The 15,601-nt window shown below is 45.7% G+C and overlaps 1 protein-coding gene across 7 annotated transcripts in view; it reads right to left on the bottom strand.

The window, feature by feature from the left end:
- Window positions 1-15,601, bottom strand: part of palld (palladin, cytoskeletal associated protein) — a 490,195-nt gene that overhangs the window by 13,494 nt on the left and 461,100 nt on the right. For all 7 annotated transcript variants that reach the window (XM_073047881.1, XM_073047880.1, XM_073047882.1 and 4 more), the window contains 2 exons: window positions 10,113-10,320; window positions 5,114-5,279 (listed from right to left, as the gene is read on the bottom strand). In XM_073047881.1, the coding sequence (XP_072903982.1) occupies window positions 5,114-5,279; window positions 10,113-10,320 (374 nt within the window). The remainder of the gene's footprint in view (window positions 1-5,113; window positions 5,280-10,112; window positions 10,321-15,601) is intronic.

Below are 15,601 nucleotides of genomic sequence, written 5' to 3' on the forward strand. Positions count from 1 at the left end.
ATCAAATCAAATCAGAAAGATTGAGTTGGGCAGCTTGCAAGTGTCACCACTCTTCCGGAGCAAACGTAGTATGCCCACAACTCACTAGCACTAACCGTACAACTTTGGTGTGGGAACACCCAGAGGAAACCCACACAGTCTTGGGGAGAATGTATAAACTTCTTACAGACATCGTCAGGAATTGTACCCCAATCTTACTGCCGGCACTGTTATAGCGTTACGCTAACCACTACGCTACCGTGCTGCCAAATCAATGAAAACTTGGTCCTCCTCCTCCATGTTGTAGAATCTGGCCGCCTCGAACCTCCCCAGTTGTGACAAAGGGCTGAACTGTTAACTCTGCTTTCCCTCCGCTGTTGTAGCTTGACCTGCTGAGCATCCTCAACACTTGGTTTTGTTTTAGGTCAATAAGAACTTGGCTCTGGGGTTTTAGAATTTCAAAGAACCCGTTTTTGGAATTAAGGGGTTAGATTCTATGGGGGAAAACAGTCCCCTTGTCTGATAAGGAAAAAGTAAAGACCAGGGCTAGAGCTGGGAACAGCATTTGTATTTGATTGGATTTGTGAAATTTGATTGCTTACAGAAGTCAAAACCTTGAATGTCAGTTTAGTATTATTTTAAAATGTATTTATTTATGTTTATTTAGAGCAGGTGTTCCCAGCCATGGACTCCTAGCATTAACTGAATGGTCTGTAGTCCCTAGATTGGGAACCATTGATTTAGAGGTACAGCACTGAACAAGCTCTTCCAGCCCAACAACCCTCACCACCCAGCAACCCACCTATTTAACCCTAGCCTAATCACAGGACAATTTACAATGACCAATCAACCTACTGACCGGTACGTCTTGGACTGAGGGAGGAAACAGGAGATCCCAGAGGAAACCCACGTGGTCACAGGGAGGATGTACAAACTCCTTACAGACAGGGTGGGAATTGAGCTCTGGACTCTGGAATGCCCCGATCTGTAATGCTGTCACACCAAATGCCCGGTTACTGTGGTGCCCACAGGCACAGTTCCACACAGACAGCACCCAAAATCAGAATCAAACCTGGGTCTCAGGCGCTGCAAGGCACTGTGCTGTCCAGTGGTACAGACAGTAGAGCCACTGGGTTCCCATAGAACTAATCCCTGGATGGCTTACCCTACTGACAATACCAAGAGACATACACCTCTAAGAAGCTATCCTTGGATTGATTTACCTCATCACCTGCAGAAACCGATGATTATTGTTTGTGAATTCCAGGTGTGTTTATACTTTGAGTTTTATTTTAGAAATCAGTATGGTAGATATCCAGCCTCAGACAGAGCTGTTGTATCACTTTGATGTCTGAGAGACAATTAGCCTAACAAACCTATGACAGCTCTAGGTAAACCAATCCCCTCAGTCCCATCCTACACTCCATCTCTCAGTTCGGTGAATTATTCTCCTATCTAATTTGAAAGCACCAACAGATTCTGTTTTCACCATCTTTCCAATTGGCTGCAGTCTCCCCTCACTGCAGCATTTGTATGTGTCCAGGATAAAGAAGTGAGCAGGTAAATCATTGCGATCACTACCCACCAGGCAAACTGCCTTTTCCAAAAGCTCCCTTCTGGAAATCAATAGAGGGCTATTAAAACAAAGACTTCACACCATCTTAAAAATTTCTTTCCCCAGGCAGTTAATCTGATCAATCATTCTAGTTATCTTGCCCTCGCCACTTCTATTACCTCAGTCACTGCACTGTAAACACTTTAAAACACTTCTTATAAACTGTTTACATTGTAAATAATGCTGGTTTTTATATATTTATACATATTTTATAACATATCCATACTTCTAACTTTATTTTTATATAATTCTTGTTTTTTAATTTTATATGTTGATTTTTGTTCCGTCACACCAACACACAACGGCAAATTCCTAATACATGTAAATGTATATGGCAAAGAAAGCTGAATCTTAATCCTTGATCCTAAACTAGTTTTTTTTCTTCATATCTGCTTTATTGTTTGCCTGAAATTTTAAACCCCGGTCGTCGAGCATCTGCCATTGGGAACAGTTTTAGATTGGGTACCTGACCTAAATCAGAATGTCCTTTAATCTCTGCTTCTGGGAAACAACTCCCACACAAAGAATGAGGGTGGACCTGGTACCCCAACCCCAGGGCATCACTGCAGGAGTTCTTCAGGGCCATGTCCTAGACCCAAACACCTTCTGCTGCTTGATTGATGACTTTTCTTCTCCAATGAGGACAGGATCAGGGATGGTCAACTGTCTAAAGTTCAATTCCACTCACAACTCTTCAGCATATCAATTGTTTGGGGCGGCACGGTAGCACTGCAGTTAGTGTAACTTTGTTACAGCACCACCGACACGGGGCTCAAGTTCCACTGCTTCCTGTACGGAATCTGTCTGTTCTCCCCATGTCCACGCGGGTTAGGGTTACTGAGTTGTGGGCATGCTATGTCAGCGGCGACACTTGCTGACTGCCCCCCAGCACAATCCACACTGATCTGAACCGACGCAAAGCAATGGATTTCAATGTTTTGTTGTACGTGTGACAAATAAAGCTAATCTTTAGAACGGATCCAAGTGTTGGGGATACTCAGCAGATCAGATACATCAGTGGCGAGCAAAACAGGGTTAACAGCTCAGGCTGATCACCCTTCATCAGAACTGGGAAATGATAGATGAGGCCAGATTTGACGACATGGAAGAGGAGGGGTAGAGATGAGAATAAGAAAGAGCTGGGGGTTGGGAGTATCTCCACTGGGGAAACCATTAGAGCCAAAAATGGGAAATGAATGAAAGTGCAAAGTGAAAGAAAACAGTGTAGACAAAAATTCAGAAAAATTATCTGAAGTTACCAAAGGATTTCTGAAGGAATGCTGAGAATCTGGATCAGACAGATCCAGAGTGCTGATTACTTTGAAGGACGTTAAGCACCAAGAAACATTCATGCCACAAACGTTCTGTGCAATCACCATCTCCATACACCAGCCCCTTGGTCTTCAGTGAAATTAAGGTCAAGTTCCCATGTGGTGTGGGAATATCCCTGGGGGTCACTAGTTAAAGACTAGCTTTATTTGTCACATGTACATCGAAACATCAAAACATACACAAAACTATAAGACAGAGGAACAGAACCAGGCCATTTGATGATTACGGGAGATATAAGCATGTTGCTGGAGCTTCATGTTTCAAGCCACACAATAACTTAGAAAGTCAAGCTAATTTGTCCAGTGTCAGCTTCACAATTTCTTGTTGCTCCTCTCTGTATCTTGTGGCACATGGGGTGGCAACCTTAACGTTTCTTTAGGATTTTTCTGTGCTTTATGGGCTGAGCTGCTAGCTTGATGCTCGACCCAGCACGGATGGAACATGTCCAAGAAGCTGGCGACATTTAAATCTGGGAGCACAAGCCCTGAAGTCTGGTCTAGCAAAGTATTTTATTTTATTTCTTATTAGAGTCACAGACCATTCTGGCCCAAGGAGCCCATGCCGCTCAACTGCACCCATTGACCAATTAACCTACTAATCTGTTCATCTTTGGAATGTGGGAGGAAACCGGAGCACTGGGAAGAAACCCATGCAGTAATGGGGAGAAAGTGCAAACTCCTTACAGGCAACAGCAGGAATTGAATCCCGATTGGAAATCATAGGCGATTATGCTAACCGCTATGCTACCCTGCCACACTTATAAAAACCAAGTCTTTCTGTCCCTGTACCACTTCACCTAACGGATGAACTGATGAAAACACACAATGCTGGCAGAACTCAGCAGGCCAGACAGCTTCTATGGGAGGAGGTAGTGACGACGTTTCGGGCTGAAACCCTTCATCAGGAGTGAAGTAACATGGGATGGTCAAGGGGAGATAAGAAGTGGGGGAAGGGATGAAGTAGAGAGCTGGGAAGTGATAGGCTGAAGGGAAATGGGCTAGGTGGAGAATTACGGGAAATAAAAGAGAAAGAAAGGGCTGGGGAGAGATTATAGTGAGGGGGAAAAAGAGAGAGAAAGAGAACCAGACTAAAATTATACATAGGGATGGGGTAAGGGGGGGGGGGGGGGCAGGGGTATCAACGGAGGTCAGTGAGTTGGATGTTCATGCCGGCAGGTAGGAGGCTACCTTGGCGGGAGATAAGGTATTGCTCCATCAACCTGCGTGTGGCCTCATCTTGACGGTAGAGGAGGCCATGGACAGACATGTCGGAGTGGGAGTGGTCTGTGGAATTGAAGTGTGTGGCCACAGGGAGATCCCGCCACTGCTGGAGGACCGAGCGCCGGTGTTCAGCGAAACGGTCTCCCAGTCTGTGGCGGGTCTCCCCAATGTATAAATGGCCACATCGGGAGCACCAGATACAGTATATCACCCCAGTTGACTCGCAGGTGAAGTGGTGCCTCACTTGAAAGGACTGTCTGGGGCCTGGGATGGTGGTGAGGGAAGAAGTGTGGGGGCAGGTGTAGCACTTCTTTCATTTGCAGGGATAAGTGCCTGGAGGGAGGTCGGTGGGGAGGGATGGGGGGGATGAATGGACAAGGGAGTTGCGTAGGGAGCGATCCCTGCGGAAAGCCGAGAGTGGGAGGGAGGGGAAGATGTGTCTGGTGGTGGGATCCTGTAGGAGGTGGCGGAAGTTACGGAGAATTATACGTTGGATCTGTAGGCTGGTAGGGTGATAGGTGAGGACCAGGGGGACTCTATCCCTGGTGGGCTGGCGGGGGGATGGGGTGATGGCAGAGGTGCGTGAAATACGGGAGATGCGATGGAGGGCAGAGTTGATAGTGGATGAAGGGAAGCCCCTTTCTTTAAAAAAGGAAGACATCTCCTTTGTCCTAGAATGAAAGGCCTCATCCTGAAAGCAGATGCAGTGGAGGCAGAGGAATTGTGAGAAGGGGATAGCACTTTTGCAGGAGACAGGGTGGGAGGAGGAATAGTCTAGGTAGCTGTGAGAGTCTGTAGGTTTGTAGTAGACATCGGTGGATAGGCTGTCTCCAGAGATAGAAACAGAAAGATCTAGAAAGGGGAGGGAGGTGTCAGAAATAGACACCTATAACGAAATGAACTGATGAACCCATGTCCAGTGACCAGTCAAAGCATCAGGTGTTCAGTCGCACAGTTCTCCTCTCACCTCACTCGCTCGGTGTTGTGCGTCAGGGATTCGTTGTCCTTCTTCCAGAAGATCTGTGGATAAGGCACGCCGGAGACCCGGCACTCCAGCCGTATCGGATAGCCTTCCGCCACCCCGGTGTTCTGTAGCTTCTCAATAAATGCCGGGGCTCTCACCATCTCCTTGGCTGTGGGGTTCAAACATCAAAACATGAAGAAAAGTGAAACACCTCTTAATGTTCACCAAGAATCACCCTCCAATATTCTGTCCGTTTCGCCCCCACGCCAACCCAAAACCACCAACTAAAATTTAGAAAACTCAATTCTGCCTCAGGCCAAAGTAAGCCAAGAGGTCCTGACAGAGAGAAGCAAGACACCCCCTCAACCAGAAGCACAAGACATGCAGGAAATCCAGCACATCACACACAAAATGCTGGAGGACCTCAGCAGGTCAGGCAGCATCATGGAGGGAAATGAACAGTTGATGTTCCAGACTAAGAACGTTGACTGTTTATTCTCCTTCAGAGATGCTCCCTGTTGAGGTCCTCCAGCATTTTGAATGTTGCTCCTCTAAGTCAGTGACCTATTATTGTTACTGCCCAGTAAGTTGGGTTTGACACTGTTCAGTTTGGGACTTTGAAATGTTTCAATGAAAACTGGCCAATCAAATCTTATCAGGAGCTTCATCAGTAATGATATCAGTGCAACTGAAAGAACGCAGAGAAAATTTACAAGGATTTTGCCAGGACTTGAGGACCTGAGTAACAGGGAATGGTTGAATGGGTTAAGACTTTATTCCCTCGAGGGGAGATTTGATGTAGGTATACAAATCATGAGGAGTACAGACAGGATAAATGCAAGCAGGTTTTTTCCACTGAGGTTGCTAGAGACTACAACCAGACGTCATGGGTTAAGGGTGACAGGTGAGGTGTTTAAGGGGAACATGAGGATGAACTTCTTTACTCAGAGGGCAGTGTGAGTGTGGAACAAGCTGGCAGAGGAGATGGTGGATGTGGATTTGATTCTAACATCTAAGAGACATTTGGATAGGTACACGGTTGGGAAGGGTATCAAGGGATGTGGTCTGGGTGCAGGTTGATGGGAGTAGGCAGTTTAGTGGTTTGGCACAGACCTGATGGGCTGAAGGGCTTGTTTCTATTACTCTAGTGATGATTTATGGTTGGTCTGTTTAATCAAACTGAACTGCATTGAAATGGACTCAATGGGAATAGACCTGTCAGCAGAGTATTGTGTTAATTAATCACTGTGTCTTGGTGTCTCCTTCACTTAGAGTCATAGAGCACACGGTAGCATAATGCTTTTACAGTGTCAGCGACCCGGGTTCAGTTCCACTGCTGTCTGTGAGGAGTTTGCACATTCTCACGGTGACCGTGTGGATTTCCTCCGGGTGCTCTGGTTTCCTCCCACAGACCAAAGGTAGTGTGGGTGAGTAGGTTAATTGGACGCATGGATGTAACTGGGCGATGCGGGCTCATTGGGTTGGCAGGGCCCGTTACTGAGCTGTATCGCTAAATTTTAAAAAAAGCACTTCTGCACAGAAACTTTAATCCCCAGACCTGTGATCTCCAGTTCTAGTCTCACTCCACCTCAGGGAAAAAGCCTGCTTGCATTAACCCTGTTTATACCCTTCATAATTTTGTATATCAATATCAAATCTCCCTCATATCTCTAAGCTTCGGGGAATGAAGTACTGAAACCACTGAGGCATTTTCTCATAAGTCACTCCCTGAAACTGGAAAATGCCCAAGGTATATTCATGGTTCTATCCAACATCAGTCACTGAGGTTTCAAGTCAGAAAATGGTCTTCCACTCCCTAGATGGTCTTTGTGGATACACCTTTCTCCCATGGGAATGTGTGGAACCCACCTTCTGACTGTAAACACAGGAGACTCTGCAGATGCTGGAAATCCAGATAACACACACCGAGTGCTGCGGAACTCAGCAGGTCAGGCAGCATCCATGGAAAAGAATAAACAGTCAATGTTTATTCCCCTCAATAGATACATCAGGACACTTTCGGACTGGTGTTGACTATGTTAGGTTAAGATAAAGCATGTACCAACAGGCTCAAGGACAGCTTCTATCCCACTGTTGTAAGACCATGGAGTGGTCCACTTGACCTCGTGATCTACCTCATCACTACCTTGCTCCTTATTGTTACCTGCACTGTACTTTCTCTGTAGTTGTAACTTTACTCTGTTGCTACACAGACAAAATACTGGAGGAACACGGCAGGTCAGGCAGCATCCGTGGAAAAGAATAAACAGTTGATGTTTTGGCCTGAAACTCCTCTCCAGGACTGAGAAGGAAGGGGGAAGATGCCAGAATAAAAAGGTGGAGGGATGGTAAAGAGGCTAGCTGGAAGGTGATAGGTGAAGCCAGGTGGGTGGGAAAGGTGAAGGCCTGGAGAAGAAGGAATCTGATAGGAGAGGAGAGTGGATAATAGGAGAAAGAGGGGACTCGGGGAAGAAGTGAGAAAAAGTGAAAGGTTTGAGTGGGAAATAGAGGAAGTGGGCAGAAGGAAATTTGTTAATTGGAAGGAGAAATCAATATTCATGCCATCAAGTTGGAGGGTACCCAGATGGAATATGAGGTGTTGCTCCTCCACCCTGAGGTTGGCCTCATCTTGGCACAAGAGAACACCATGGATCGACATGTCGGAACAGGAATTAAAATGTTTGGCCACCAGGAGGTCCCGCTTATGGCAGATGGTGCGGAGGTGCTCGATGAAGCGGTCCTTCTCCCGTGTACTATCTCAGTACACTGTTGCAATGAAATTATTTGCATGGATGGCATCCAAAGTGACATTTTTCACTGTATCTTGGTACATGTGATAAAAATCAACTGATTTACCAATGTGTGAATCCTCAATACAATTCAACCATATTTCTGTATTTTTCCACACTTTACCATTCATTTTATTTATCTACTTAGTTAGTTAGTTAGATAGTTAGTGATATGGCGAGGAATAGGTCCTCCTAGTTCCCCATGCCATTCCCAACACCCCCGATTTAACCCGAACCTAATCATGGATAATTTACAATGACAGAGTAGCCTACAGTCTCTGGGCTGTAGAAGGAAACCAGAGCACCCGGAAACACCCACACGCTCCACTGACCCCTTACAGATGACTCCAGAACTGAACTCAAAACTTTGATGCTCCGAACTGTAATAGGGCCATGCTAACTGCTACATGTTACCATGGCGCGTAAGGTGTGAGTGAAGCCACGTTAGATTCTGCACGGAGGCACACATTAAATAGGCTATGATGAAATACTGTATAATTATCTTAACTCCAGGATATCCGATCTGGCTCAGATACTCCAGTGCTCTGACGTAAAAGACTAGCTCAGCCATCCAAGTGTGGATCTGAGAGAGTGCTACAGGTTTGGGTGGGGTACCAGACAAAGGACCTGGCACTCTCTCTCCTTCAGCTACACATACAATCCCATGGTACCAGTCTGAACATGAGCAGGGAAGCTTTCTATCATCCAGCCCTAGTGACAACAGTTCGCTGCTCTCTATGGGAGCTAGTCAGCTCTGTTATGTGCCAAAGAAAGGATTTAACTGCTCTGGGGCATCCTGGATCACAAAAGGTGCCATATGTACTATAGGTGATAAGTGTTAATTCCTAATTGGAGCACATGTACCAAGATACAGTGAAATTCATAATTGGTTTATTGTATATCTACCTGCATACTGGACAATACCCCTCTGATCTCCTCTCATCCATGTATCTGTCCAAACTTCCCTTGAATGTTACAATCGAACCCCCAACCACCACTTCCACTGGCGGCTCATTCAACACTCTCATTGCCCTCTGAGTGAAGAAGTTCCCCCTCTTTCATCATCCTTCAACCATGATCTCTAGTTCAAGTCTCACCTGACCAGAGGGGAAAATGTCTGCTCACATTTCCCTTTCTATACTCATCATAATTTTGTGTACCGTTTTAAGGTCTCCCCCCATTCTCCTGCACTCTAGGAAATAAATTCCTAACTTCTCCTATTACTTAGGTCCTCAAGTCCGGGCAACATCTTCAGCATGTAACATCCTCAATACTTCCACAGTCTGGAGCAACCAGATTGTGGAAGCTTTAGAGCGGGTGCAGAGGAGATTTACTAGGGTGCTGTTTGAATTAGAGAGGATAGGTTGACCGGTGACTTGATAGAGGTATTCGAGGTGATAAAGGGGCATAGATGGAGTAGACAGCCAGAGATTTTTTTCCCATGGTGGAATTAACTAATACGAGGCGGCATAATTTTAAGGTGATTGGAGGAAAGTATAGGCGGGATGTCAGTGGTAAGTTTTTTTTAACATAGAGTGTGGTGGGTGCATGGAATGTCCTGCTGGGATGGTGGTAAAGGCAGATTTAGGGCCATAAGGACATAAGAAATAAGTGTAGGAGTAGGCCATCTGGCCCATTGAGCCAGCTGTGCCATTCTACAAGATCATGGCTGATCTGGCCCTGGACTCATCTTCACCTACCTGCCTTTTCCCCATAACCCTTAATTCCCTACTATGCAAAACTCTATCCAACCTTGTTTTAAATATATTTACTGAGGTAGCCTCCACTGCTTCACTGGGCAGAGAATTCCACAGATTCACCACTCTCTGGGAAAAGTAGTTTCTCCTCATCTCCGTCCTAAATCTACTCCCCCTGAATCTTGAGGTTATGTCCACTAGTTCTAGTCTCACTTACCTGTGGAAACAACTTTCCTGCCTCTATTTTATCTACCCCCTTCATAATCTTATATGTTTCTATAAGAAACATTCTTAGGGATCTTTAAGAAAGTCTTAGACAGGTGCATGGATGAAAGCAAAATGGCGGGCCTTGTGGAGGGGAAGGGTTAGAGTAAGTTAAAAGGCCGACACAACACCGTGGGCCCAAGGGCCTGTACTGTTCTACATTTCCAGCATTGGTGGTGTCTCTTGTGTCTTCAGGTTGATGGCCTTCCCTCAGGAACATTACCCTTCAGTGAGCAGCAGCAACCTCCCTACCTGCAACGACGAGCTCAAGGCTGAAGGAGTTCTGGCCTGCCCGGTTGGTGGCGATGCACGTGTACATCCCCGCGTCCCTGGCTGTGGCAGGCTCGATGACAAGGGAGTGAACGCCATTCTCGCGCACCAGCATCTTGTGGCTGCTGTCTGGCCGGATCTGGTTCCCGTTCAGCTGCCATATCAGGTCGGGAGTTGGGAGCCCACTCACCTGCAAAGGAAGCCCAGTTCACAAACTCCATCAGATGCACAAAAAAAAGGAGGAATCTAAGTTCACAAGGTATAGGAAGAGAATTACCATGTTCTCATGGAGTCTGTGTCTCCACGAGAATACTGAGCAGTCTGTCAGAGCAGATTTTGACACAGTGTTCTCCAGTATTTGACATTTTCACCCTGGGTGGTGGGTGGAGATACGTTTCTACCAAAGGAGGTGTAAGGCACTGCTTCCCTCTGCTAGCCTGCAGGTCACCCTTGGGCAAAATGTAGCACCTGGTTATCCCCCAGATTGGGAGTCATGTGAAGCCATGAGCATGGTCCTATGAGCAGCCGGTGCAGATCACAAGTCCTGGTTATGTGACCACTGACGCCAGGTAGACAATCTCTGAAGAGTACTGATAATGGCTGGGGTCACCCCTCTTGCAAAGCACTGCCCAGAAGAAGGCAATGGCAAAGCACTTCTGGGGAAAAACATACCAAGAACAGCATGTCAAGATGATGGCCCTGAGAAAAAAGATTCTGACAGTCTACCCCATCTATGTCTTTCATAATTTTATAAACCTCTTATCAGATCTTCTCTCACCCTCCAATGCTCCAGAGCAGGGGTTCCCAACCTGGGGTCTACATAACCCAGGTTGATGGTAGGGAAACCCTGGTCCGGTGGAAACAGCCCATGTTTTTCCAACCTCTCCTTATAGCTCATGTTGTCTAATCCAGGTAGCATGCTGGTAAAACTCTTCTGCACCCTTTGCAAACCCTCCACATCCTGCAAGTGATGGGGTAAAGAAAACTGTACACGGTCACCATCATCGTTATGTGCTGTGTCTTACGAAGTGGACAGTCATGGTCTTCCCGCATGAATGTTCATGACAGATTTTTCCACAGAAGTGCTTTGCCATTGCCTTCTTCTGGGCAGTGTCTTTACAAGATGGGTGACCCCAGCCATTATCAATACTCTTCAGATCATCTGCCTGGTGTCAATGGTCACATAACCAGGGTGTGATATGCACTGGGTGCTCATACAACCATCCACCACCTGCTCCCATGGCTTCATGTGACCCTGATCCAGGGGGCTAAGCAAATGCTACACCTTGCCCAAGAGTGACCTGCAGGGTAGTGGAAGGAAGGAGCACCTTACACCTCCTTTGGTAGGGACGTTTCTCCACTACACCTACCTGGTAGTCCAAGTTTTGTATAGCTGCAACATGCCATCCTTACTCTTGCACTCAATGTCCACCCAATGCCTTCTTTAATTTATGAGTTCAAGTTTATTGTCATCTGACTGTACATGTATACAACCAAATGAAGCAGTGTTCCTCTAGACCACAGTGTACCCACAAAACATACTGTATATCACACGCAGCACATGAAACAAAATATTACCATAAACGAGCAGATTAGACCATTCAGCCCATCAAGTCTGCTCTGCCATTCTATCATGGATGATTTACTTACCAACCTATTTTCATGTGTGGCTGTTTGTTGATGAAAATGTTGATGGCTAGGGGTTTGTATTTGCAAATGATACAAAGATTGGTAGTGTTGAATAGTGTAGAAAATAAGCTGTTTCTGGTCCACTTTTGTTAAATTATTAGTCTGGCAAAATTGGTTGAACCTGGTTTCATATATTCATATCTGCTTATCACACAATTACGGGTAAAGCCCTCCCCACCCCTGAGCACATCTACATGAAGCGTTGTTGCAGGAAAGCAGCATCCATTAACAAGGACCCCCACCATCCAGGCCAAGCTCTCTTCTGACTGCTGCCATCAGGAAGAAGGCAAAGGAGGCTCAGGACCCACACCACAAGGTTCAGGAACAGTTATCACCCCTCAACCATCAGGCTCCTGAACCACTGGGGAGAACTTCACTCAACTTCACTTGTCCCATCATTGACCTGTTCCCACAGCCTATGGACTCACTTTCAAGGACTCTTCATCTCATGTTTTTTTTTACTTATTGCTTATTTAATTACCATTATTATTATTTCTTTTGTATTTGCACAGTTTGTTGTCTTTTGCACACTGGTTGCGTGTCCATTGTGTTGGGTGCGGTTTTTCACCGCAAGAAAATGAATCTCAGAGTTGTATATGGTTAGGTTTGTGCTTTGAAATGAACTTACTTTGAATTTTTGAATTTTGAACTCTTTCATAACCAGATGGGAGGCAAAGTCTTGATGAAAGTGCTGGCCTTCCACTCTTTCTGCTCACACTTGCACTCTTTATCTAAGTAAGGCAGGCTTGAATAATGAACTATAAGGGGGAAAAAAATCTTTGTGGGGAAATGGCAAAATGCCAAGGGAGAAGGATCCTGGTCACATAATGTTGACGCTGGGTTAAAATCGGGTTCCGGGAGGGAGACGAAGGAGAACCGTGTACTTGGTAACATCGCTGACATGATCCTGCCCAAAGCTACTGAGGTAGTCATGTATCAAGTGCCTGAAAAATTGTTCATCTGATACTCTACAAATTAGCTTGACTTGCTAAGTTATGGTGTAGTTTGAAACATGGTGCTCACAGCAACAAGCTTTTATCTCTGATGACTGTCGAACTGACAGGTTAAATGTGTGAACACAGTGGAGGGCAGGATGGTTCTGTGAATAAAATCTTGACAAATGAATGGTTTCCTAGTATGACAGGATGGACTCCCGAGCTCAGTATCTACCTCGCTATGATTTTGTACCTTAATGTCTACTTGCACTTTCTCTGTAGCTGCTGCACGGGAGTGTAGCGGTTAGAATATTTTTTTTTACAGGCTAACGATCACTGATTGGGGTTCAATTCCCGCCAGTCTGAAGGAGTTCTCCCCGTGACCTTGTGGGTTTCCTCCTGATTCTCTGGCTTCCTCCCACATTCCAAAAACTTACGGTTAGGGTTAGGGTTAGTGAGCTGCCAGCATGCCGCGATGTTGCCAGAAGTGTGGCAACGCTTGCGGGCTGCCCCAGCACAATCCTCACTGATTTGATTTGATGCAAATGATGCATTTTACTGCACGTTTCGCTGTACGTGTGACAAATAAAACTAATCTTGATAATCTATATCATTATTATGCAGTCTATTATTAAGCAAAACACACAAACTATCGGAAGAACTCAGCAGGTCATGCAGCATTTGTAGAGGGGTGTAGGCAGTTAACATTTTGGGCCGAGACTCTTCAGCAGGGCTGGAAAGTAAGGGGGCAGAAGCCAAGATAAAAAGGTGGGGGGTGGGAGAGGGGACGTGTACAAGCTGGCGGGTGATAGGTGAGGCCAGGTTTGGGGAGAGTTAACTGAGTGGGGGCGGGGAATGGAAGGGTATATGTATGAAGCTAGGGGGTGATAGGTGGAAGAGGTAAAGGGATGAAGAACGTATTTGCTAAAAGAATGCAGAATAAAGTGTATTCTCTTTCAAACGACACAATAACCCTGATGTCTGTTATTGCTTTACCTTGTACTACCTCAATTCACTGTGTAAAGAGTTAAACTGTATGAACAGTATGCAATTCAAGTTTTACATTGCACCTCAGTGCATATAACAACGATAAACCACTTCCAAGAAAATGTCCTTAGCCATGTAGGTCCTTCTCTTGAGGAGTGAGTGACGTGGACAGTGGGTGACTTTGCATATCCACAGATTCTGCACTGGGGACTTTTGTTCAGAAACATAGAAAACCTACAGCACAATACAGGCCCTTCAGCCCACAAAGTTGTGCTGAACATGTCCCTACCTTAGAAATTACTAGGCTTACCTATAGCCCTCTATTTTACTAAGCTCCATGTACCTATCTAAAAGTCTCTTAAAAGACCCTATCGTATCCGCCTCCACCACCATTGCTGGCAGCCCATTCCACGCACTCACCACTTTCTGAGTAAGAAACTTACCCCTGACATCTCCTCTGTACCTACTTCCAAGCACCTTAAACCTGTGTCCTCTTGTGGCAACCATTTCAGCCCTGGGAAACAGCCTCTGACTATCCACATGATCAATGCCTCTCATCATCTTGTACACCTCTATCATCCTCCGTCGCTCCAAGGAGAAAAGGCCAAGTTCACTCAACCAATTCTCATAGGGCATGTTCCCCAATCCAGGGAACATCCTTGTAAATCTCCTCTGCACCCTTTCTATGGTTTCCACATCCTTCCTGTAGTGAGGAAGTCGACACAGAAAGCTGAATATGTCTAACACACTCTTGGCTGCTCAACTCAGCTCGGGGTTCATAAACACAAGAGATTCTGTAGATGTTGGAAATCTTGAGCATCACACACAACATGCCGTTCAGGCAGTATTTATGAAGGGGAAGGTTCCACCTCAGGTGTCTGACTTTAAACATGCTAACTAGGGTTACTTTCTTCAAAATATGTGTATGGACAGAAGGTCAGTCAAAGATGCCTCAAGACTTTGGTGCTTTCTGTCAATCCCACGGGATCCAGGAGAAGACAGTTGATTGGATTAGTAATTGGCTTGATGGTAGGAAACAGACATGGTTGAAGGTTGCTTCTTAGTCTGGAGACGGCAGCTAATTATGTACCTCAGGGGTTGATACTGGGAACTTTGTTATTTGTTATTTATACTGTAGAAATGATTTGAATATAAATGTACAAGGCATGGGTAGTAACTTACAGATTATGCTAAAATAGGTGGTATTGTAGAGTCTTAGAGTCACAGAGCTCTCACTTTAGCCCATTGGCCCACTGAACTGCTATTCTGTCTAGTCCCATTCTCCAGAACTCCAGGGAATACAGGCAGAAGCTACTTAACCTTCCCCTGTATGGTGCTTTCTATAGTGTCCACCAAGCTAGTCCCGATCAAACTTAAGAGTTGAGGGGAGATTTGATAGAGGTGTTCTAAATTATGAAGGTATAGATAGGGTAAATGCAAGCAGGCTTTTTCCACTGAGTTTGGGTAAGACTAGAACTGGATGTCATGGGTTAAAGTGAGAGGTGAAATAATTAAAGGGAACCTGAGGGTGAAAATTCTTCACTCATAGGCCGCAGCAAGTGAGGAAAGAGCTGCCAGTGGAAGCAATGGATGCAGGTTCAACTGCAACATTTAAGAGAAGTTTGGATAAGTACATGGATGGTAGGGGTATGGAGGGCCATGGTCCAGGTGCAGGTGGAATGGTCTAGGCCACGGGTTCCCAAACAGTTTTTTACGCCATGGACCCTCTGCATTAACCGAGAGGTCTGTGGACCTCAGATTGGGAACCACTAGTTCCTAAGACCATAAGAGATAGGAGCAGAATTAGGCCATTTGGCCCATCGAATCTGCTCTGCCATTTGATCATGGCTGGTTTTTTTT

Source organism: Hemitrygon akajei, chromosome 6 (genome assembly GCF_048418815.1).
Source record: "Hemitrygon akajei chromosome 6, sHemAka1.3, whole genome shotgun sequence".
Taxonomy (NCBI): domain Eukaryota; kingdom Metazoa; phylum Chordata; class Chondrichthyes; order Myliobatiformes; family Dasyatidae; genus Hemitrygon; species Hemitrygon akajei.